The 22,438-nt window shown below is 43.2% G+C and overlaps 1 protein-coding gene across 1 annotated transcript; it reads left to right on the top strand.

Moving 5' to 3' along the window:
• Positions 1–7,004: 7,004 nt before the first annotated feature.
• On the top strand, positions 7,005–10,257 carry LOC132536584 (secreted frizzled-related protein 3-like). The gene is made up of 2 exons (XM_060184663.1): positions 7,005–7,919; positions 10,196–10,257. Exons 1-2 carry the CDS (start codon positions 7,439–7,441, stop codon positions 10,255–10,257), a joined length of 543 nt encoding a protein of 180 aa, XP_060040646.1. The 5' UTR covers positions 7,005–7,438.
• Positions 10,258–22,438: the final 12,181 nt, after the last annotated feature.

Raw genomic sequence — 22,438 nt, 5'->3', positions numbered from 1 at the left:
GCTTCACATCTTTAAAACCACCCCCTCCTGTGAGACATCACAGAGTTTACGTGCCTCATGTGTAGTATAGTCTCAACAGAAGAGTTCGTTTGCGGTGTCAGCTGGGGGCCTGGCAGTGGAGCACCAGGTTTTAAGCCCACATATTATAAAGTGTAAGGACCTGAGCAAGGATCCCGGTTCAAGCCCCTGGCTCCCCATCTGCAGGGAAGTCACTTCACAATTAGTGAAGCAGGTCTGCAGGTGTCTGTCTTCCTCTTCCCTCTCAATTTCCTCTGTCCTATGCAATAAAATGGAGAGGGAATAAAAGGCCACCAGGAGCAGGCACCAAGCCCCCAGTGATAACCCTAGAGGCAAAAAAAAAAAAAAAAAATCTTGCTATAAGAGAACTGTGACAGAATAAGATGACCAATGCTATTCAAAGTGTTAATTATTCCACATGCCAGCCCTGCTTATAGGAATATAAGCACATTTTCTTATAGAAAAGAAGTAAGTAGATAAGTAAGTAGATAGTTTTGAATACACAAACTTGAGATAACTGAGTGTCTTACACAGATGGATGACGATGTTAATATTAAAATTATTGACAAGACAATACAGCAAGTTTTGGAGGGACATTTGTGAACTCTTAGAAAGATGGCTATTTTACAATGCCAACTTTGAAGAAAGCCTTTTCTTGATCTGGACACAAGAATCCTTGTCAGGAAGTCAGATGGATTGCTAATGATCATGATGCCATGATGCTTACTAAGAAGACTTCCTGGGTATACTCCCTAAGCAGCCTAGAGTTGACCTAGAGTCCCATGTTGTAACTAAAAATTAAAAGGGGCTTTGGCTGAGGTGTGTAATGGATTCAGCTGAGGGATGGCTGAGAGTAGGTTTAAAGGAATCAAGGTTTTATTAGGGCAGTACAGAGGTATGGGACATATATTTTAGGGGTTAAGAATGTGCTAGGTCTATAAAGTCCATGAGTATTTACCAAAAGTTCAATCCTATGAGATAAACATTTATCAGCCGAGGTAAAGCGTACTCATGGCTGTAGAGGGGTCTTAGAGTTGACCTGACACAAGTGACATTGAGTCACGTGTTCATTTCCCAGCAGAAGTAGCTATGGCAGGCACCTGGAACAACCTCAGCCAAGATACGTCTGACCAGGAGAAGCAGCAGCAGCCAAAGAGAGAGCGGACTTCTGTCTGGCTGTGCTTTTAAAGTCTGTCAGTCCACCCACAATGCTTTGTGCATTTGCACAGACCAGATCCACCCACAGCCCTTTGCGCAGAACACTGTATGCCCTGTTGCCAAGGCTGACGCCAGCCGAGCGCTGTGTAGGGACTGAGGGCAGACTGCACCACAACAGTCCCATCAAAGTGCTGGTGTGGGGGTGTGGGGCCGGGGGCGGGTGACTACGTTGCAGCTGTGGGAGAACCAGGAGCCAACTTGGCAGTGTCCTCACCACCCCCCAGAAGTGGGAACCCTTTAAGATTCTGCAAATAGGTTTCCATATATTTTTCACTACAGTTTTAACACATTAGTATTTTGCCTTTTGCTGTATGCTTTACATTGGGTAAACTACCACGGCAGTTTTCTCTTTGATTTTCATTCTCATTTTCAAAAAGTGAAATTGGAATGATGGCTATTGCTGGGCCCTTAAAAATGTTATATAAAGGGAGTCGGGCAATAGCGCAGCGGGTAAAGCACACGTGGCGCAAATCGCAAGGACCAGAGTAAGGATCCTGGTTCGAGCCCCCGGCTCCCCACCTGCAGAGGAGTCGCTTCACAGGCGGTGAAGCAGGTCTGCAGGTGTCTGTCTTTCTCTCCCCCTCTCTGTCTTCCCCTCCTCTCTCCATTTCTCTCTGTCCTATCCAACAACGACGACATCAATTATAACGATAATAATAACCACAACAATGGTTAAAAAAAAAAACAAAAAACCTAGGTTAACAAAAGGGGAAAAAAAGGCCTCCAGGAGCAGTGGATTTGTGGTGTAGGCACCGAACTCTGGCTATAACCCTGAAGGCAAAAAACAAAACAAAACAAAACAAAACAAAAAAAACCCATATATAATAGAAATAAGAGAAGTAAATTTCCCGAGACCTGTTTTCTCTAGATTTCCTAGAAGAAGAATGTGAATGAATTCCCCATAAGGTTTTAACCTTCCCTTAATTATCTCTAAATGTGGACCTATTGGAAGACATTCATGACTATATAATTTTCTTTTTCAAATATCATATTTACTTATTATAGAGACGGAAAGAAATTGAGAGGATGAGAGACACCTGCAGCACTGCTTCACTGCTCCTGAAGCTGTCCTTCTGCAGGTGGGGACCAGGAGCTTGCACCTGGGTCTTTGAACATAGTGACATGTGCACTCAACCAGATGTACCACCACCGAGCGCCCTATATAGCTCATTTTTAAAAGCTATAGTCATTTAATCAATTCGGATTGATTTTATGACTTATTTTAAGACACACAATTTTGCAATTTAGAACATTGCACTCACTGGGTTTGGTGTATTATGCCAAAACAAAGATATTCTGGGAGTGCGAAGGCTTACAAATCCTGGTAGTGACTGTGGAGGAGGACCTAGGTGGGAAGGGGCTTCGAGTGTTTGGCAGAAAACTGAGAAATTCTGCATATGTACACACAGCTGTACTTACTATTTACTCTAAACCATTAGTTCCCCTGATTAAAAATTTCAGTGCTATATATATTTCACTCCAAATTCCATCAGTCATTATTTTTCAATTTTCAAAGTTATACAAAATGAATTCTACCATTGCTGGTCACACGTACTCATGTGTGAAACGTCCTCATAAGCACTTCTGTGGGCTTCTTCAAGATCGTATCCTCACTACGAACTAGCAGTAGGGACTGCCTCTCTGAAGGGAGGCTGTGTTATCCTACTCTGTCACTCGAAGAAGACCGGTTCTGAAGTGTGTGCAGCCTAGAATGTTCCAGCTGTGACCATGGACTGTGAGCTCAGACTGACAGGGACTCAGAGGTCGTACAGGCTCCTGTGCTCAATAGGAATGGATGTGGGCCCTGAGTAAACAGTCAGTTGCATTCATATATCTTCTTCAAATTTGTGAGAAACTCTCTGCCCTAATCCAGCTTTCTAGTTTTTTTAATTTACTTTTTTCCCCTTTTGCTGCCCTTGTTATTTTATTGTTGCTGTAGTTATTATTGTTGTTGATGTTGTCCTTGTCGGATAAGACAGAGAGAAATGGAGAGGGGAGGAGAAGACAGAGGGGACGAGAAAGACAGACACCTGCAGACCTGCTTCACCGCTTGTGAAGCGACTCCCCTGTAGGTGGGGAGCCAGGGACCTGGAACCGGGATCCTTATGCCGGTCCTTGCACTTTGTGCCACGTGCTGTTAACCCTCTATGCTACCGCCCGACCCCCCCTTTTAAAAAATTTAACTTATTTATTAATGGACAGAGACAGAAAGAAATTGATAATGGAGGGAGAGATAAAGAAGGAGAGAGACAGAGGCACACCTGCAGCCCTGCTTCACTACTTGTGAAGCTTTTCCCCTGCAGGTGGGGATCAGCGGCTTGAAGCCAGGTCCTGGCGCACTGTAATATGTGCGCTTCACCAGGTGCGCTACTGCCTGGCCCCCAGCTTTCTAGTTCTAGTCTCAACTTTGACACAGTCTTCCCAGACAGTATTTCTAGTCCAGCCCCATGTTAGCTGTCTAGCTGAAACAAAGATTATTAAGACACAGGGACATTGCTAAAATAGACGTTTTGGTTTCCTTCTATCCTAAGATCCCTACTTTCCTGTTCTATTCCTATTTTATGGCTCCTATTTATTAAGTAATTTGCCCTGATTTTCATCTCAGTGCCTTTCAGCCACCAAACTGCAGATATGACTATGATTCCATCCTGACTTCCCTGGGCAGATGATCTTACCAATGTGTTCTGAAACCCTACCTCTCCAGAGCCCTAACCCACTAGAGAAAGATAGAAACAGACTGGGTATAGGGACCAACTTGCCAATGTCCATGCCCAGCGGAGAAGCAACTATAGAAGTCAGAACTCCCACCTTCTGCACATAAGTTTCCAGTGGAGGGGATGGGACACAGAACTCTGGTGGTAGGAACCATATGGAATTATACCCCAGTTATCTTACAATCTTGTAAATCAATGTTAAATCACTAATAAAAATTTTTAAAATCATATCTACTATTTAGAGAGGTAGAGCACAAATGAAATTATGATGTTTTATTTTTAAATTCACTTTTTTTTTTTTTTTGTCAGAACACTGCTCAGTTCTGACTGTGGTGGTGCGAGGGATTGAACCTGGGATTTTGGAGCCTCAGGCATGAGAGTCTCTTTGCATAACCATTCTGCTATCTACCCCCGCCATAGGATATCATTTTTCTCATGATGTAATTTCTTAAGCAATCAATCTTCAAAATCAACAGAGTTTCAAGGAAAACTAGAGAAATGAAAAAAGATTGAGGCAGGATACGCATAAGTGCACTTCTGAGAGGTCACATGATTTATTTTGGGCTTTAAGAGGTAGATTTGGATTAAAGTTGTGAGGTGACATGTTAGACAAGAAGGGTCATTGACTTGCATAGAAGGAAACCAGACTAAAAAAAAATAGATCACTTTTTACTGGGTTAATGTTGATTTACAATGCTGTTGTCACAGGAACAGGCACTGTTTTAAACCACTTAAAAGCCTAATTAATTTCTTCTTATGCTGTAAGATTTAAGAGGAGTGGGAAGCATTTTGAGCAAACAGTCTATTTATTATCTAGTCCTCGCTTCTTCTAAACTTGTTGAAGATTCTGACTACATCATTTATATGAAGAAAGCACCCCTCGTGTTCTCAAATAGTTGTACATTTTATTTCCCCTACGTTTTACTTGTTAAATCATTTTTTTATCTACTTATGTAACTATGTTGACTTTGTTTACTTAAAAAAAACTAAATAATTGTTGACTGGACAAAGTTTGCACACTCATTAAATGATTCCTTTCCTGGTTTTTTTTTTTTTCTTCTTCCTCCTTCAGAAAAAAAAAATCTCTACAGTTACAAACTGCTTCTTATGGTCATTTTGAAAATAACAGTTTGAGAAGCTTGTTAGCGCTGACATATTATAGATGCTGTCAAGAGAACAGGGAGTGGAGGGGGAAATGGAAACACATCTCACTGATTTCTCTAACTTGGGGGCATCTTTCTTCTGCTCCTTATTGACTGTGAGAAGTGGCTGGATTAAAGCAGAGAAATAGTTCAGTGGTGCAGAGCAAAAGTGACTTCCTGTTTTGTTTTCGGGTTTCTTCCCTCCCCTTCTCAATGCAGCCTGTGTTTTCTGACATTCTACAATTTTCTTTTTTCCTCAGTGATTTCCCATTGAAAGGGCAGGGTGCGAGGGCCTCTCCAGGTCATTCCATTTACAATGTGCACCGCAAAGGGAGGGGCGGAAGGGGTGAGGAAGAAAAAGAAGCGACTCATTAGTGGAAAAAACAGACCAGGAGGGAAATCTGTTTTCTATTTTTTTTTTTTCCTCCTCTGGACTGAACTCATTTGGATGGAAAGGGTTTTATTATTATCATCATTATCATAACCTGGGTGGTGTAATTGTCTTGCACTTTTCCTTCCAGTGTTAGGTGAAATTGTGAAAAGGGTTAAATAAGAGGTTTGTTTATTTATTTATTGGTAGGAAGAAACAACAACAAAGTATTATCTGAGCATTTAATATCTGAAAGCAAAGGACATACACTTAAAAAGCAACATTTAACTGTTTTAACTTAAAAAAAATTTTTTTTATTTAGTTTATTTTAGTGAGAAAGAGTAGATACAGAGGGAAAGATACTGAGAGTGAGAAAGAAACCGGAACACGGCTCAGTTCTGGTTTATGGTGGTGCTGGGGATTGAACCTGGGACTTCAGAGCCTCGGGTTTAAAAGGCCTTTTCAAAACCATTATGTTATCTCCCTACCCCCTATTCTAATTCTTCAAGGCAAAGAGAAAAGTCCCAAATTTTCTCCTCCTCCTCCTCCTCCTCCTTCTTTCTCGTAATTATGCACAACACTTCGCATTTTGTGAAAGGTAGTTCCTTCACCTCGTTATTCAAAACTCAGATGGAGTTCTGTGTCTGAGACTCCACCAATTGGCTTAAGTTTGTCCCCACGTCTCAGACTCAGTGGTGTTGGAGATCACAGCAGTAAAGCCGTAGCTTTGTTGAAAATATCCCCAGAGGTACGGGATCGACCTGCCAACACCCATGTCCAGCAGAGAAGCAATTACAGAAGCCAGACCTCCCGCCTTCTGCTCCCAGAAAGAATTTTGGTCCGTACTCCCAGAGGGATAAAGAATAGGGAAGCTTCCAGTGGAGGGGGTGGGACACGGAACATTGGTGGTGGGGTCTGTAAGGAACTGTACCCCTCCTGTCTTACAATCTTGTTAATTATTATTAAATCACTAATAATAAAATAAAATATCCCCAGAGAGCAAGGTTCCCAAGAGTCAGAGGGATTGCTCCAGTCGAGAATTGGGGAAAGCTCTTCAGTAAGGGACTTGGGTGGGTGGGTGGAGGGGGTGTGTGTTCATCTCAGGAGGCGGGGTGAGGGGGTGAAGGTGGGGGGCCCCGAGCACGGAGGTGAGGAAGAGGCACTTATCCCAAATCTAGAGTTACCCTTGCTGCTTCTCAAGGATCCCCAGACTCTTCAAGCCACAGACCTTCTCTCTTTGCCTCCACTCCCTTGCCGGGAGAAGAAGGCGAGTTTGCAGGGTCTGGGAAGGACCCGGGGGTGGGGTGGGCGGAGCGGCCTCCCAGGTTCCGAGGTGGGAGAATGCAGAGTCCCGGGCCCAGGCTCCTCCCACCCGCCACCCCTGCCAGAGGTGGTCGCTTCTGCAGCGGCAATTCACCCCCCAGACTGGACCCCCCCAGCCCACCCCTCCCTGCCTACAAGGACTTGCAGACTCTTGCTGCAACCTCCTCCCCCAAAAGGAGTCTTTTCCCTCTGATGACCCCTCCTCCCTCCTCCGGCCCACGACCTCTCGGAGCACTTTTAAATGGCTTTTAGTCCTTTTCTGTGGATCCAGGCCACCGGCCACCCTCCCTCCCCCCTCCCGGGCCAGAGCGCTCGGTACCTCTGCTGAATGCAGCTGTGGCCTTTCTTTCTCCCTCGCTTCCTCTGCTTTGCCCTCTCCTCGCATCCCCCCCTCCTCCCGCCCCCCAACCAAGTCCGCCGCTCCTGCCAGGCGGGGGGAGGAATAAATAGATGCCGCAGCCCGCACAGGCTTAGAGGTCGGCCCTGGAGCAGCCGCAGCCCCGCGCAGCTCCCGGGACCCCATCGGGGCCCTCGGCCTGGAGGAAGCTGCGAGGTTGCAGCCGGGAAGGGGTGGCGCGTGGGGGGCACGAGCTCCCGGCGCCCGGTGTCTGTGGGCTCCCCCGGTTCCGCGGCCCCCGCCCCAGCGCGCGGGGATGATGGGCTGCGGCCGCCCGGGCGCGGTGCCGCTGCTGCGGGCCGGGCTGCTCGCCCTGGCGCTGCTCTGCCTGCCCCGCGCTCCCGCAGCCCGGGCTGCCGCCTGCGAGCCGGTGCGCATCCCGCTGTGCAAGTCCCTGCCCTGGAACGTGACCAAGATGCCCAACCACCTGCACCACAGCACCCAGGCCAACGCCATCCTGGCCATGGAGCAGTTCGAAGGGCTCCTGGGCACCCACTGCAGCCCGGACCTGCTCTTCTTCCTCTGTGCCATGTACGCGCCCATCTGCACCATCGACTTCCAGCACGAGCCCATCAAGCCCTGCAAGTCGGTGTGCGAGCGGGCCCGGCAAGGCTGCGAGCCCATCCTCGTCAAGTACCGCCACTCGTGGCCCGAGAGCCTGGCCTGCGACGAGCTGCCGGTTTACGACCGCGGCGTGTGCATCTCGCCCGAGGCCATCGTCACTGCGGACGGAGCGGGTGAGTCCTGACCTGTCCAGCCCTCCGACCCTCTCACGCCCAGCCCAGGACTTTTGTTGTTGTTGTTGTTGTTGTTGCTCTGAATCCTGTGTCTTAATCTCCCTCTTAATTCCTTCTCCATAGGACACCTTTCCCATTCCTTCTCACCCTCCCAAACGGATGCGCTCCATCCCAATCAGTGCTGTCTTCCTTTTTAATATCTATTTATTAAAAATATTTATTGGATAGAGACAGCCAGAAATCGAGAGGGCAGGGGGAGACAGAGAGGGAGAGAGACACAGACACCTGCAGCCCTGCTTCACTACTTGCAAAGCTGTCCCCCTGCAGTTGGGGACCAGGGGTTCGAGACTGGGTCCTTGCACATTGTGACATGTGCGCTCAACCAGGTGCGCCATCACCCGGCCCCCAGTGTTGTATTAAAAAAAAAAATGATTCCATGCCTAGCACACTGACACTCAGTTTGGACTCTTCACTTTCCAACTCTTGGTGGGCTGGAATAGCCCCACTTTCTTAATACAGAGATGCTGTTTTCTTACTTTATTAATGGGCTTATCATTGTTGAGTCTTTTTTTAAAAAAATATTTTATTTATTTATGAGAAAGACAGGAGGAGAGAGAAAGAACCAGACATCACTCTGGCACATGTGCTGCCAGGGCTCGAACTCAGGACCTCGTGTGGCTCGAACTCAGGACCTCGTGTTTGAGAGTCCAAAGCCTTATCACTCACTGCGCCACCTCCCGGACCACTGTTGAGTCTTCTTGCCAGATTCTCTTGCTCCTTCAGTTGTGTGTGTTTAAGTTCAGTGTCCTGCTTGTCCAAATTGTCAAAAACAGAAAACTGATGCCCCATTTTCTCCTACTCATTAAGAATGCCAAGATAATTTTAGTAACCTTAGTTCAGTCCCCAGATGCTAGCTAGCTGTATGTGCTTTCTCAAAATCCAATCCAGGCAATTACCTTCACCTTAAATTTCCCCCTCCTTTCAATGAGATAAATTGTTCTTCCATTCCAGACCCAAACAGCTGCGAAACATTGGTATGCACTGCTAATTAGCTTCTGTGACTTGCTCCAGCCACAGAGCTGGCAGAGAGAAATTGCTGGGCTCTTCTCACTTTCCTACACTCCTTCAAGTCATTTTGTACCCAGCATGTAGGTGAAAATAGCCATCTCTAAGCTGTGTTACCATCATATATAATAGAAGATGATTTTCAGTCTCACCCTTTATCCTCGTCTTATGCTCTGAGACTTGTCTTTCAGACACTAACATAGATCTTTTCTTTGTGTAGGCATTAAGCGAACATTCATTCCCATCTTTCCCTGCCATAAAATTTTATTACCGTTTTACATTTCATGGGCCAATCACAAGTTGTTTTCTCATTAGTGTTTGAGTTACTTTTGACAGCCATAACTCTAAGACCTCTAACTAAACCTAGTTCATTCTGTTCCATTAGTTAATTTACAGTTAATACCATTCCTATCAATTTATCTAAAACTCAAACTTCACCCTTCCTGGATACTTAAAAAATGAACCCAGGCTTTTAGGAATTCTTCTCTTTTGTAATCTCTGTAGATCAACTCTCTCTCTCTCCTTAAACATTTTATTTACTTACTAATGGGAAAGATAGGAGGAGAGAAAGAAATAACTAGACATCATGCCAGGGATCAAACTCAGGACCTCATGCTTGAGAGTCCAATGCTTTATCTACTGCACCACCTCCCGGACCACCAGGTCAGCTCTCTACTTAGATGTTTTGACTTAATTGCCTTCAATTCTTGAGCATCAATTTTTCTTCTTCTGCCTCTCAATTTGCCCAGCCTGAAAACTTGGTTCATTCCTAGTGATGGCTCCTGTTTGTCCTGGAGTAGATCGGGGAAAACTGATTTTTTGTGCATGTTGAATTCTGTAACATAACAATGAATGAGGAGGGAAAAGTAAGTACATGTATATGTTGGTGCAAAATCAAAACAAAAAAACCAAAGAAGCTATTTTACTTTTTACCACTGCAATTAGTTTAACACTCTCGGGATATACTTCTCTCCTTTATTTTAAGCAAGAACCAAGAACTGGCTGTGTAAGAAATGTATTTCCATTTAAGCTAAAAGGGCATTTGTGAACCTTATATCCACTAATGTGGCTCTGCAGATTCCAGAAGAACTCGGTCTTGGCCCTGGTTGGGCCAAGCACTTAAATCAGTTAAATGCTGGCATCTCTCTGAGGTCAAGGGCTAGGAATGAGTTGCCCATGATTCATATTGAAATTCCTTCCCTTCCTTAAAGGAGACGACTTCGCCGTAAACAAACATCTCCTAGATGAACCTCAAATAACAGGAGTTGAGTAGTGTCAGTGGTGCTCAAAGCCATAGTCAACGTGGTCAGGAAGCAGCGTCTCAAAGTATCCCCTATCTTTGTGGATCAAGTGCAGAACAGTTGCCTCCTCTAAGCCCTCAAATAGGACGGACATGCATGGAAACAATTTGTCAGTCTGTAGATGTCATGTCTGTCATGTCTAAGCTGCTCAAAATGTCATAATATTTGCTTTGTTGACAGCATCCTTTTTAGAAAAAGAAGAGGTGTGGCAGTCAGAATCACATTTTAGTGATGGCTGGCGTCTCCCCCCCCCCCCACCATAGCCTTCTGTGTGAATCAGACTGATAGCTAGGGGGAGTTGAAAAGAGGTGGCAGTAGGGGGGATTCTTGCCTGAAGGGCCGTGTTTCCAGGGCCAGCAAGCTGAAAATTACATTTTCTGTCCCAGGTCAAATTGCCAGGCACCTGGAATTACTTAGGAGCTACCATATGTGACCAGTTTAATTTACAATGCAACATACTTGAGTCAGTTGCTAGTTCATGAACCAGGGCTTTATTCCCCAGTCTTCTGGGTAGGAAGTGTCTCTATATCTTGTGACCTTAATAATCTGTGTAGCTGACCAATAAGTGAGATCTCCTTGAATAAAAGTTGATAATTCCAAGGGCATTTTCACATTCTATTGTTCACATCGATCTGTTCTCTCATAGTGTATTATAATTCTACAAACAAGTTTAGGATAGATTGCAAAGCAAAGTTTTGTTTTGTTTTTCCCCCAGAGCACTGCTCAGCTCTGGCTTGGAGGTACTGGGGAGCCTCAGGTATGAAAGTCTTCCTGTATAAGCACTACGCTATCCTACCACCCTAAAGCAAAGTCATATGGATGTGGAGTATTACTTCAAAATACCAAGAGCAAATATACTTTTACAAAGGAAAGACAATTTCCTGAGCATTACTACTGGTGCATATTCAGTATATTCTTTCCCCACATTTTTATATTTATCCGCAGGTGTGCCTTCATGAACAACTATTTGCAATATCTGAGAATTCACTTCAGTTTACTTATTCAGCCAGTTCATTAAGACAGTCAATTCTTGGGAGTCCTGCGGTAACGCAGCGGGTTAAGCGCACGAGGCGCAAAGCGCAGGGACCGGCATAAGGATCCTGGTTCAAGCCCCCAGCTCTCCAGCTGCAGGGGGGGGTCGCTTCATGAGCGGTGAAGCAGGTCTGCAGGTGTCTGTCTTTCTCTCTCCCTCTCTGTCTTCCCCTCCTCTCTCCATTTCTCTGTCCTATCCAACAACGATGACATCAATAACAACAATAATAATAACTACAATAATAAAAGAAGGGCAACAAAAGGGAAAATAAATGAAAAAATAAATATTAAAAAATTATTAGCAAAAAAAAAAAAGAGTTCTTTAGTGTGTCTGGTATTAAGAATATGAATTTGGAGTTGAGGTAGACAGGGTGCTGGATCTCAACTCTGCCTCATGCCAAACAGTTGCTCGAGGTAAATCTCACTGACTCAGAGTTTTCTGATCTACCTATAATATGGGAGCAATACTACCTGTATCCCACAGGCATGGCATGAAGAAATGGAGCTGCACAGACAGTGCCGGGGACATAGTAAACCCTTAAAAATTGCTGTGTAGGGAGTCGGGCGGTGGTGCAGTGGGTGAAGCGTATGTGGGGCAAAGCGCAAGGACCTGCAGAAGGATCCCAGGTCGAGCCCCCGGCTCCCCACCTGCAGGGGAGTCGCTTCACAGGTGGTGAAGCAGGTCTGCGGGTGTCTGTCTTTCTCTCCCCCTCTCTGTCTTCCCCTCCTCTCTTCATTTCTCTCTGTCCTATCCAACAACGAGGACATCAACAACAACAATAACTACAACAACAACAACACTAAAAAAAACACAAGGGCAACAAAAGGGAATAAATAAATATTCGAAAAAATTTGTTGGGCTGTCTCACTGTTACTATTGATGTAATTAATATGAAGATGACATTTCTGTCTTCATTTCCTCCTCCTTCACTTCTTCCTCCTCCTCCTCTTCCCCCTCTATTTCCTCTGTCTTCTCTTCCACCTCCTTCTCCTTTTTGAAAAGGTATATTGGTCAGTGCAGGTAGAGCTGTCCTTTCATCTTGCATCTTTTCAGCTCCGAGGAGCCAGTTTCACACTAAGAACTTACTGGAAAAACAGACGTTGTTTCTTCTAAATATATGAAGTCAATATTTCATTTTGCACAAATTGACCTGCAGCTCAGGATCAAGAACAAATCCCTCTGGGAGCAACAGGAAGAAAGTTCGATGGATGTCTGCTAGTTGTGAATAGTAAATTTCAGAAATGCAGAAATTAAGTATTGAGGAAAATCTACAGTGTGATATTCATCAGCTATTTATACAGCGCCCAGGGTCTGCCGTGCCAAGGGCTTTATAATCACTCCTCAGACATCGCTGGCTTCGTGGTAGTGTTAGCTTGTCACCCCGGCTCTGGCTCAACACATTTCTCCAGGGTTCTCTCTTCAGCCTGCTGAGCTGTGCCAACTTTCACATGCATGGACTGCTGTTTAATCATCTCTCCACTCTCTGAGAAACAGGCAGCCTTTTCTTTAGCTCTGTTCTGCAAATATTTGAGGGACCAAATACCAAGAGGGAAGAATTATTTAGTGTGTGATATGGGGAGGAAGATGGAATGGAAAGGAGAAGTGGAAATTTTAGATGAAGACCAAGGGAAGACATCATCTCGAGAAGCACTTTGATCAGGGGAGAGAAGTGTATGTGGGAGTGTTTTGCCATTTTTAGCTAACCCGGTTATCAGTGGTAATGGACTCTTATGCAGCCATCAGACTTTATCTTAGTAATTCATTTTTTTAAATTTTGTTCTCATATAACTTCCAAATAATCCTTTGCTATAAATAGTAAAATTGTTGATTATATTTGTTTTTCTACCTTTTACTAGCTACATAGAGATAGGAGACTCAGAGTCACTATATAAACATAGTTAATTGTTCTCAACTTGAAGTTTTCATATGTGATAAACTTTTTTTATCTAACATTATATTCATTTCAGGCATGCAACGTGATTCTATATTTGTATACATTGTGAATTAATGAGAATAAGTATAGTTAACATCACATAGTTTGAATAACTGAGAACTGACTAGACTTGTTCAATTAAAAGAAAACCATAATTTAAAGGTATAGTCCTATAGGTTGGAGTTCTAACTTTGCCAATATTGGATTCTGAACAAGTCATTTGACAGAGATAAAGATTGGTGGAGAAAATCGATACTGATGCAAATTGCTAAATGATAAAACACAAGGAATGTTAAACAGATGCCACTGAAAGAGGATACTTCACCCTCAGAACATGGACCCTCAGCAACAGAGAATAAGAATTATTCTCTGTTAGGCGGTAGCGCAGTGGGTTAAGCACAGGTGGCGCCAAGCGCAGGGACAGGTGTAAGGATCCCAGTTCGAGCCCCCGGCTCCCCACCTGCAGGGGAGTTGCTTTGCAAGCGGTGAAGCAGGTCTGCAGGTGTCTATCTTTCTCTCTCCCTCCCTGTCTTCCCATCCTCTCTCCATTTCTCCATTTCTCTCTGTCCTATCTAACAACAAATGACATCAACAACAACAATAATAATAACCACAATAAGGCTACAACAACAAGGGCAACAAGAGGGGGAAAAATGGCCTCCAGGAGCAGTGGATTTATAGTGCAGGCACTGAGCCCCAGTAATGACCCTGGAGGCAAAAAAAAAAAAAAGAACTAATACTTAGACATTGTTTTGTATATTATTTTAATTCTCATAATAACTAGGTGGTGGGGACTATTACCCACATTTTGTAGAAAAGGAAGCAGAGGCATATAGAGAAATAACTGTTCAAATTCATAGTTATTAAGAGAAGAACCACACCAGAGCCTGTTTTAAAACATTCTTCCTCTCTTGAGAATAAATGTGATACCTAACTTTCTCAAGAATGTGTCTTCTGTAATCAGATTGCTGTTAAAGGATCCATACTTTTTTTTTTTTTTTGCTTGTTTTGTTTATCTGTGGTTTAAATGCATAAAAGACATCCTTGGATAGTGGATTCCAAGAGATAAGAGGTTACTGCTTCCATTTACTTTTGTAATAGCAGAAAGTACACATTGCACATTCTTTTTTTTTTTCCTTTTTTGCCTCCAGGGTTATTGCTGGGGTTCAGTGCCTGCACCATGAATCCACTACTCCTGAGACTATTTTTGTGATTTTTTTTTTTTGGGGGTAGGACAGAGAGTAATTGAGAGAGGAGGGGAAGACAGAGAAAAAGAGGGGGAAAGATAGACACCTACAGACCTGCCGCACTGCCTGTAAAGTGACACCCCCCCCCCCCGCAGGTGGGGAGCCTGGGACTCAAACCAGGATCCTTGCGCCGGTCCTTGCGCTTAGTACTATGTGCACTTAACTGGGTATGCTACCGCCTGACCTCCACATTCCACATTCTTACATCTAACCTGAACTGTTCAGCATCTCCAAGGGAACCCTCAATGCCTCACCCTCATATCCCCGCTGTTTCCTGATATCTCTGTTAGGAAACACCACTCTACTCTAAACCTGGGAGTCAGCCTGGGGTCTGTGCTTTCCACTGGGTGCTGTCTTAGTTATTCTGTGCTACTAAGTCTATTCTGAATCAAAGTTCTTTCTTCCTTCCTTAATGTTACTGTTTTCGTTTGGATTTCCATGTGCCTCACAAAATCATAGCCATCGAATGATAGCCGAGTTGCTTACCTCCAGTATTGCACCTTGATAGTCCAACAATGCAAATCAGTTGCATGAAGTCCTTCCGGAAACGGTCTCTCGTCTCCATGCTGTCTACCCTCTCCTACCCCGCCAGCTCCGCTTCTCTCTGCTTACACTGCTCTCTTATGTCAGCCACACTGAAATACTTGCAGTCCCCTTGCACATTGTGGCTTCTTAGCCTCACACCCTTGTTTGACAACTGTTCTCTGTCTGGAAAGTCCTCTCCACCTTCCCCTACTTTAGGGCTTTTCTGGAATTCTCTATGGACATCCTTGAGGAATTGCTGGAACCGAACATCTCCTAGTTACACTTATCATTTTAATCTAGAATCATTTTGTTAGGATTCCCAGGTTTAACATCTTTGATTTTCTTTAACAAGTTTGCTTTCTTCTCTCTCTCTCTCTTTTTTTTTTTTACTATTTATGATTAGAAATTTCTATTTTTTCTCTCACCTAACAATTGACTTCTGAGAACTCTTATGTGTTTTCCCACTTTTTGTTTGTGATTAATGGTTACAAGATTGTAAGATGACAGCGTACAGTTCATTAACACACCCACCACCAAAGTTGTGTCCCTTCCCCCTTACCTCCCCCTAAAGGTAGCCACCAAAGTTCTCACAAAGTCTTAGAAATAGTTTGATTGCTTATGTTTTCTGTTTTGTTTTGCGGGTTCCTGTGCAAAGTCTCGAATTCACATATGAGTGACGCCATCCACTAGTTGTTCATCATCTCTACTTATTTCACTAAGCACAAGCTTCTACAGTTCCATCCGTTTTGCCCCAAAGAACACAATAACATCTTTTTTGATTGCAGAGTAGTAGTCTATGAAGTAGATATCCCATAATTTCTTTAGCTAGTCATCTGTGGACGGGCATTTAGGCTGCCTCCATTCTTTGGCTATTGTGATAATGAAGCTATAAACATAGGGGTGCATATGTTCCTTCAAATTAGTGTTTGAATATACTTGGGATAAATGCCCAAGAGTGTGCTATCTCTCCCTCTCTGTGTGCTTCTCTCTGTGTTTCTCACTGTCTCTCTCTCTCTATCTGAAATAAAAGTCATTTAAAAAGTCAGACCCAGAACAGTGACGTTGCAGATGTTCAAGGCTCCAGTACTATCAAACGAATGAAAGAAGATAAAAACCCTTCAAGGCTCAGCTGTTTCAAAGGGCTTTTTTTATTTACTTATATATTTCTTTTTATTTCAACCTGTCAACAGTAAGTAATTGCTTGAAATATGAGTTGATATGTCTTCATTTAGAGGGAGCATTTTTTTTTTTTTAGTTAATCATGTATATGATCAAGTAGTTATTAGACTCATTCAAGAATGGAATAACAGCTAGTACTTTTTAGAAGAAAAACTACTCAAGTACATTCATGATGAATATGGTCTTTGGATAGACTACAGTCATTCAGTTAATACTACAGCACAGAGTTGAACTACATGCTTTAAAACTAATGATCTGTTGCCTTTTAGCCTGTGTATTTATTTGATAGTTTCTATCTTTCTTTGGACATAGCTTTTACAACACCAGCTGGTCATTATCACTGCACTTCTGTGTCCCCACAACCCTTGAGAACCAACATAGCTCTCACCAAGTACAAGACATGCTTTGGTTATTTTTTTTCCAGGTTCATTTGCTTTAGCCATCCAGGTTTCATAAATAAGTAAAAGCATCCAGTGGTTATCCTCCACCTCTTTACTTATTTCGCTTAGCATAATCTATTCCTATTCCATCCACTTTGTACCAAACCATACATTTTCATCATTTTTAATTGCAAAGTAGGTTTTCATTGCATATATATCCTATAATTTCATTATCCAGTCATCTGTTGTATTTTAGCTACCATAAATCATACAGCTGTGAACACAGGGTTACATAGATCCCTTCAATTTAGTGCTCAGCTTGAAATTGTATGCAGAATTCTTTTTTTTTCCTCTAAGGTTATTGCTGGGGCTGGGTGCCTGCACTACGAATCCACTGCTCCCGGAGGCTATTTTTTTCCTTTTTTCCTTTTTGTTGCCCATCGTTATTGTTATTGCTGTTCTTGTAGTGGGATAGGACAGAGAGAAATCGAGGGGAGAGGGGAAGACCGACAGCCGGAGAGAAGGATAAACAGACCTGCTTCACCACCAGGAAGCGACCTCCCTGCAGGTGGGGAGCCCGGGTTCCAACCGGGATCCTTGAGAGGGTCGGTGCACACACTTCGCGCCATGTGTGCTTAACCTGCGGAGATACGGCCTACCCCCCCCCCAAAGATTCAGAATTCTTACCTTTTACTTGCATGACTGAGTAGACCTTGTTCTTATATGACGTGTAAATTAAAGAATGTCAATCTCACAATATTAACAAGAATTCACTTTCTTGAGGCATCTGAGTTCTCAGTTTAAATTTATTAATTAAGACTTTATATGGTGGGTGGGGGAGATAGCATAGTGGTTATGCAAAGACTTTCATGCTTCCAACAACAGATGAGTGGCTAATAAAGTTGGAGTACATAAACACCATGGAATACTACTCAGCTATTAAAAATAATGAATTCATCTTCTTCACCTCATCTTGGGTGGAGCATGAAGGAATCATGTTAAGTGAGATCGGCCAGAAAGGGAAGGATGAACAGGGGGTGATTTCACTCATAGATAGAAGTTGAGAAGTGGGAGTCGGGCGGTAGCGCAGTGGGTTAAGCGCAGGTGGTGCAAAGCACAAGGACCGGCATTAGGATCCCGGTTGGAGCCCCCGGCTCCTCACCTGCAGGGGAGTCACTTCACAAGCGGTGAAGCAGGTCTGCCGGTGTCTGTCTTTCTCTCCCCCTCTCCGTCTTCCCCTCCTCTCTCTATTTCTCTCTGTGCAATCTGTCCAACAGTGACATTAATACCTACAACAATAAAATGACAAGGGCAACAAAAGGGAAAATAAATAAATATTAAAAAAGAGAAGAGGAAGTTGAGAAGTAAGAACAGAAAGGGAAAGCACAAATTAGAATTTGGACTGGTTTGGTATATTGCACCAAAATAAAAGACTCTCAGGGTTGGAGTGGGAGGGCTTTTGGGCCTTGGTGCGGTGATGGTGGAGGAGCAGGCTGGGAGAAAATAGAGAGACTTTCATGCCCCAGGTTCTGAGGTTTTAGGTTCAATCCCTGGCACCATCATAAGCCAGAGCTGAGCAGTGCTCTGATCTCTGTATTTTTTTTTCTTTTCTATGTATCTCTATCTCCTGAAAAAAGAAAATATTAAAAAACTTTTCTAAAGATATATTTTATGTGATAATTATTGAAATCATAATGACGATGTTATAAAGTCTACTTTATTCTATCCTCTCCTTTCAGATTTTCCCATGGATTCTAGTACTGGCAACTGCAGAGGAGTGAACAGCGGTGAGTAAATCACCCCCTTCCCGATTTCCATTCCTGGTTGAATTCTCTTTGATGCAAGCTGGATAATCAGGTTTTATTGGGGGGGGGGGCGGTATTTGTGTTTAGTCTACAAGTTCTGACTAGTTTTTTGTGATTTCTGTTTGCAAACTTTGACAGTGCCATTTATTCATTCATTCATTTTCTTTTTTGATTTCTTGATTGGGGGATTAATGGTTTACAGTCGACAGTAAAATACAATAGTCTGTACATGCATAGCATTTCCCAGTTCTCCACATAACAATTCAACCCCCACTAGGTCCTCCTCTGCCATCATGTTCCAGGACCCGAACCCTCCCCCTCCCCCAGAGTCTTTTACTTTGGTGCAATACACAAAACTCAGTCCAAGTTCTGTTTTGTGTTTTCCCTTCTGATCTTGTTTTTCAGCTTCTGTCTATGAATGAGGTCACCCCCTGTCATCCAAGATGAGGTGAAAAGGTGAATTCACCATTTTGAATAGCTGAGTAGTATTCCACTGTGTATATATATACCATGACTTTCTGAGCCACTCATCTGTTGTTGGACACCTGTGTTGTTAGGTTTTGGCTATTACAAATTGTGCTGCTATGAGCATAGGTATAGGCAAATCTTTTTAGATGAGTATGTTTGGTTTCTTAGGATATATCCCCAGGAGAGGAATTGCAGGGTCATAGGGTAGGTCCACTTCTAGCCTTCTGAGAGTTCTCCAGACTGCTCTCCACAGAGGTTGGGCCCATTGACATTCCCACCAGAAAGCAGTGCAGGGCTCCTTTGACCCCACAACCTGTCCAGCATTTCTTGCTGCTCCCTTTTCTAATGTGTGACATTCTCACAGGAGTGACGTGCATCTCACTGTTGTCTTGATGACAGTACCTTTTAGAGCATGCAGTGACCTGCCTATCTAGTAGTGGAGCTTTCAGTCTTTAGCATACTCCTTAGTGTCAGATTCACACACACCTGGGGTGAGTGAGTATAGCAGTTCATAAACAACTTTATGACATGAACTTCTCCTTCTCTGTGATATCCTCAGCTCTTTTGTAATTCCATGGAGATCCAATCCATTTTTGGTCCTTTGACCAGAAAACTGAGGTCCTATTTGTTTTATTCTGTGATGTACTTCCTGTGATTAATCCTGCAGCAGGGAGCAGCCAGTACCTGGGGACAGGGACAAAGCAGTGAGTATTTGCCCAAATCCTAGATGCCATACAGTGTCTAATCAGAAAGGAGGTTTTCTCTCCTTTTTTTTTTTTTTTTTTTTTTTTAACTAAGTTCTGGCTTATGGTGGTGCGGTGCATTGAACCTGGGATTTTGAGACTCAGGCATGAGTCGATTTGCATAACCATTGTGTTATCTACCCCCACCCCCACTCCAATATTCTTTTTACTCTTTATTTATTGGATAGAGACAACCAGAAATTGAGAGGGTAGGGGGAGGTAAAGAAGGAAGAGAAACACCTGCAGCCCTGCTTTACCATTCACAGAGCTTTCCCCTTGCAGGTGGGGACCGGAGGCTCAAACCCAGGCCCTTGCCCATTGTAACATGTGTTCTCAACCAGGTACGCCACTACATGGCCTCCTCCCATTTGTGTTTTAGTCTTCTGAGAACTTCTATTGCTGCAAGTGACCCTGGATTGACAGAGAGCAGAGATAGAAGAGGAGGAAATACTACTAGAAGACCCTTTCCCCACTGCTCAAGTCAGAACTAGAAGGCTTCTCCTGGAGCACTCTGTCTATATGCTGCCCTCTCACTTCTCATTTGTAGGTTATGTTGAAGTCAGAGCAGGCAGATAAAGTCATGGATGCATTATCCTTTTAATGGTTCCAGTTTTCTTCCCCAGTCCTCCTGCTACAGTTTATATTTCAGAGCCCGTAAGAGGTTGCTTCATCTATTTTGTTCTGCATGGGGAGGCAGGGTGGGAGACATGGTAGAGTTAAGTTACTCCAACATATAAACTTTAAAAAAAAAAAAAAAGAAATATATTCATTGGCTTATGTGACAGAGAACTAGAACATCACTCTGGTGTTTGTATTGTCAGGGATCAAACTCTGAGCCTTACCCTGGAGAGTTCAGTATTCCATCCACTCTGCCGCATCTTGGGCGAAACTTTTACACATTTTATTTTTTGAGAGAAAAGAGACAGAGAGATATCTTCAGCCCTGCTTCACTGCTCACGAAGCTTCCTACCCTGCAGGTGGGGACCAAGGGCATGAACCTAGGACCCTGCACACTGTAATGTGTGCGCTTAACCAGGTGTGCCACCCCTGGCCCCTTTCTTGAGCCAAACTTTAAAAAAAAATTATTTATTTATTCCCTTTTGTTGCCCTCATTTTATTGTTGTAGTTATTGTTGTTGTTGTTGTTATTGATGTCATTGTTGTTGGATAGGACAGAGAGAAATGGAGAGAGGAGGGGAAGACAGAGAGGGGGAGAGAAAAGATAGACACCTGCAGACCTTCTTTACTGCTTGTGAAGCGACACCCCTGCAGGTGGGGAGCCAGGGGCTCAAACTGGGTTCCTTGAGCCTGTCCTTTTGTGCTTTGTGCCACCTGTGCTTAACCTCCTGCACTACTGCCCGACTCCCTTGAGCCAAACTTTTAAATTAAATATGACACATATACAGGGAAGAATACAAAACACACACACACACACACACGCACACACTTCAGTGTATTGTCGCAAGATAAGCAGTCTTATAAGAATCATCCAGATAAACATGTACATCATTAGCAGCACTCTAGAAGCTCCACAAGTCTTTTCTAAGACACTACTTCCACTGTTCTTCCCAAAGGTGGAGTTCATTGGTTTTTATGAGATTGTAGCAGTTTTTTGTTGTTGATTTTTAGTGAATTACACTGTGTTTGGCCCATAGCAAAGTCCATCAAAAGCATTCCAACAAATATTTGTCATTGAAAAAACACATGTGAATTAAAGTTATTTATTTAAAATTATTTTGTTCCCATCTTAAAGTAATTGAAAATGCTATATTATAACATCAGAAGTGGGTGTTCAGTAATGATACTATTTAAAGAATTTTTCTTACTATGATTGGTCAAAATAAACCATCAGGCTGATTTTCATAATAGCACAGTTAAGGTGTTTACATTTCTGATAGAATGCAAGCATGTGCTGATGATTTTGTTTAGAGTTATGCTTAGGCAATGCTTCAATGTGTACTAGAGAGCAGATGACATTAATAACACTATAAATAATATACAGCAACAGTCTCATGTGTAAAACTACTTCGAATGAATGCAGTGTTCCTAGGTTCAGTGTTTACTGTTCCTGCTTTATAAATGTTTTCCTGTTCCTTGGCATAATGGGAGTGGGGAAAGCAAACTAACGCACAGGCAAACAACAACAACAACACACACTGATGTATTCATAGGTACCAAGAAGAAAATATAATTTCTTCACTTTGGTGTAATGTAATAACTGAGATTAACTGTGCTATGACAGAAAAGTGAAGACACAAAACACTAACTTTTACAACCCTTCTTTCAGAACTCTTAAACTGTTTCTGTCTCAGAGTGTGCAAAAAAAAAAAAACTTTCACTCCAATTAATTTATTGTTTATTTCAAAGCTTAACCATCTTTCTTCCTCCCTCCCTTCCTCCCTTTCTCTCCCTTTCTTTCTTTCTTTCTTTCTTTCTTTCTTTCTTTCTTTCTTTCTTTCTCTCTTTCTTTATTTCTTTCGTATACTGTGTCTGAGCAATTTCCAGTTTATGAGTGAGTGAGCTTTACTTTTGTAAGACCACTATCGTAATATAAAGTAGGCCCTTTCTTGTTTTCATAATTTAAAAAACAGGGAAAGCAATTTTACTTTTATTCTCACTGAATTATTTGCTTTGTCAAGTCAACAAAAAATGAAGTTGTGCAATGAAAAAAGGTCTACTTTTCCTTAAAACAATTCTGGGGGGGGCCAGGCAGTAGTGCAGCTGGTTAAGTGCACATGGCACAAAGCACAAAGACCTGAGTAAGGATCCTGGTTCAAGCTTGGCTCCCCACCTTCAGGGGGTCCCTTCATAAGTGGTGAAGCAGGTCTGCAGGTGTCTTTT

The sequence above is a fragment of the Erinaceus europaeus genome, unplaced genomic scaffold (assembly GCF_950295315.1).
Source record: "Erinaceus europaeus unplaced genomic scaffold, mEriEur2.1 scaffold_510, whole genome shotgun sequence".
Taxonomy (NCBI): domain Eukaryota; kingdom Metazoa; phylum Chordata; class Mammalia; order Eulipotyphla; family Erinaceidae; genus Erinaceus; species Erinaceus europaeus.
The sequence above is the reverse complement of the archived record's forward strand: the minus strand, read 5'-3'. Positions and strand labels throughout refer to the sequence as shown.

Coding starts and splice junctions, on each gene's coding strand:
- LOC132536584 (XM_060184663.1), top strand. CDS start 7,439: ATGATGGGCTGCGGCCGCCCGGGCGCGGTGCCGCTGCTGCGGGCCGGG. Junction 7,920..10,195: donor CGTCACTGCGGACGGAGCGG/GTGAGTCCTGAC, acceptor CCTTCCTTAAAG/GAGACGACTTCGCCGTAAAC.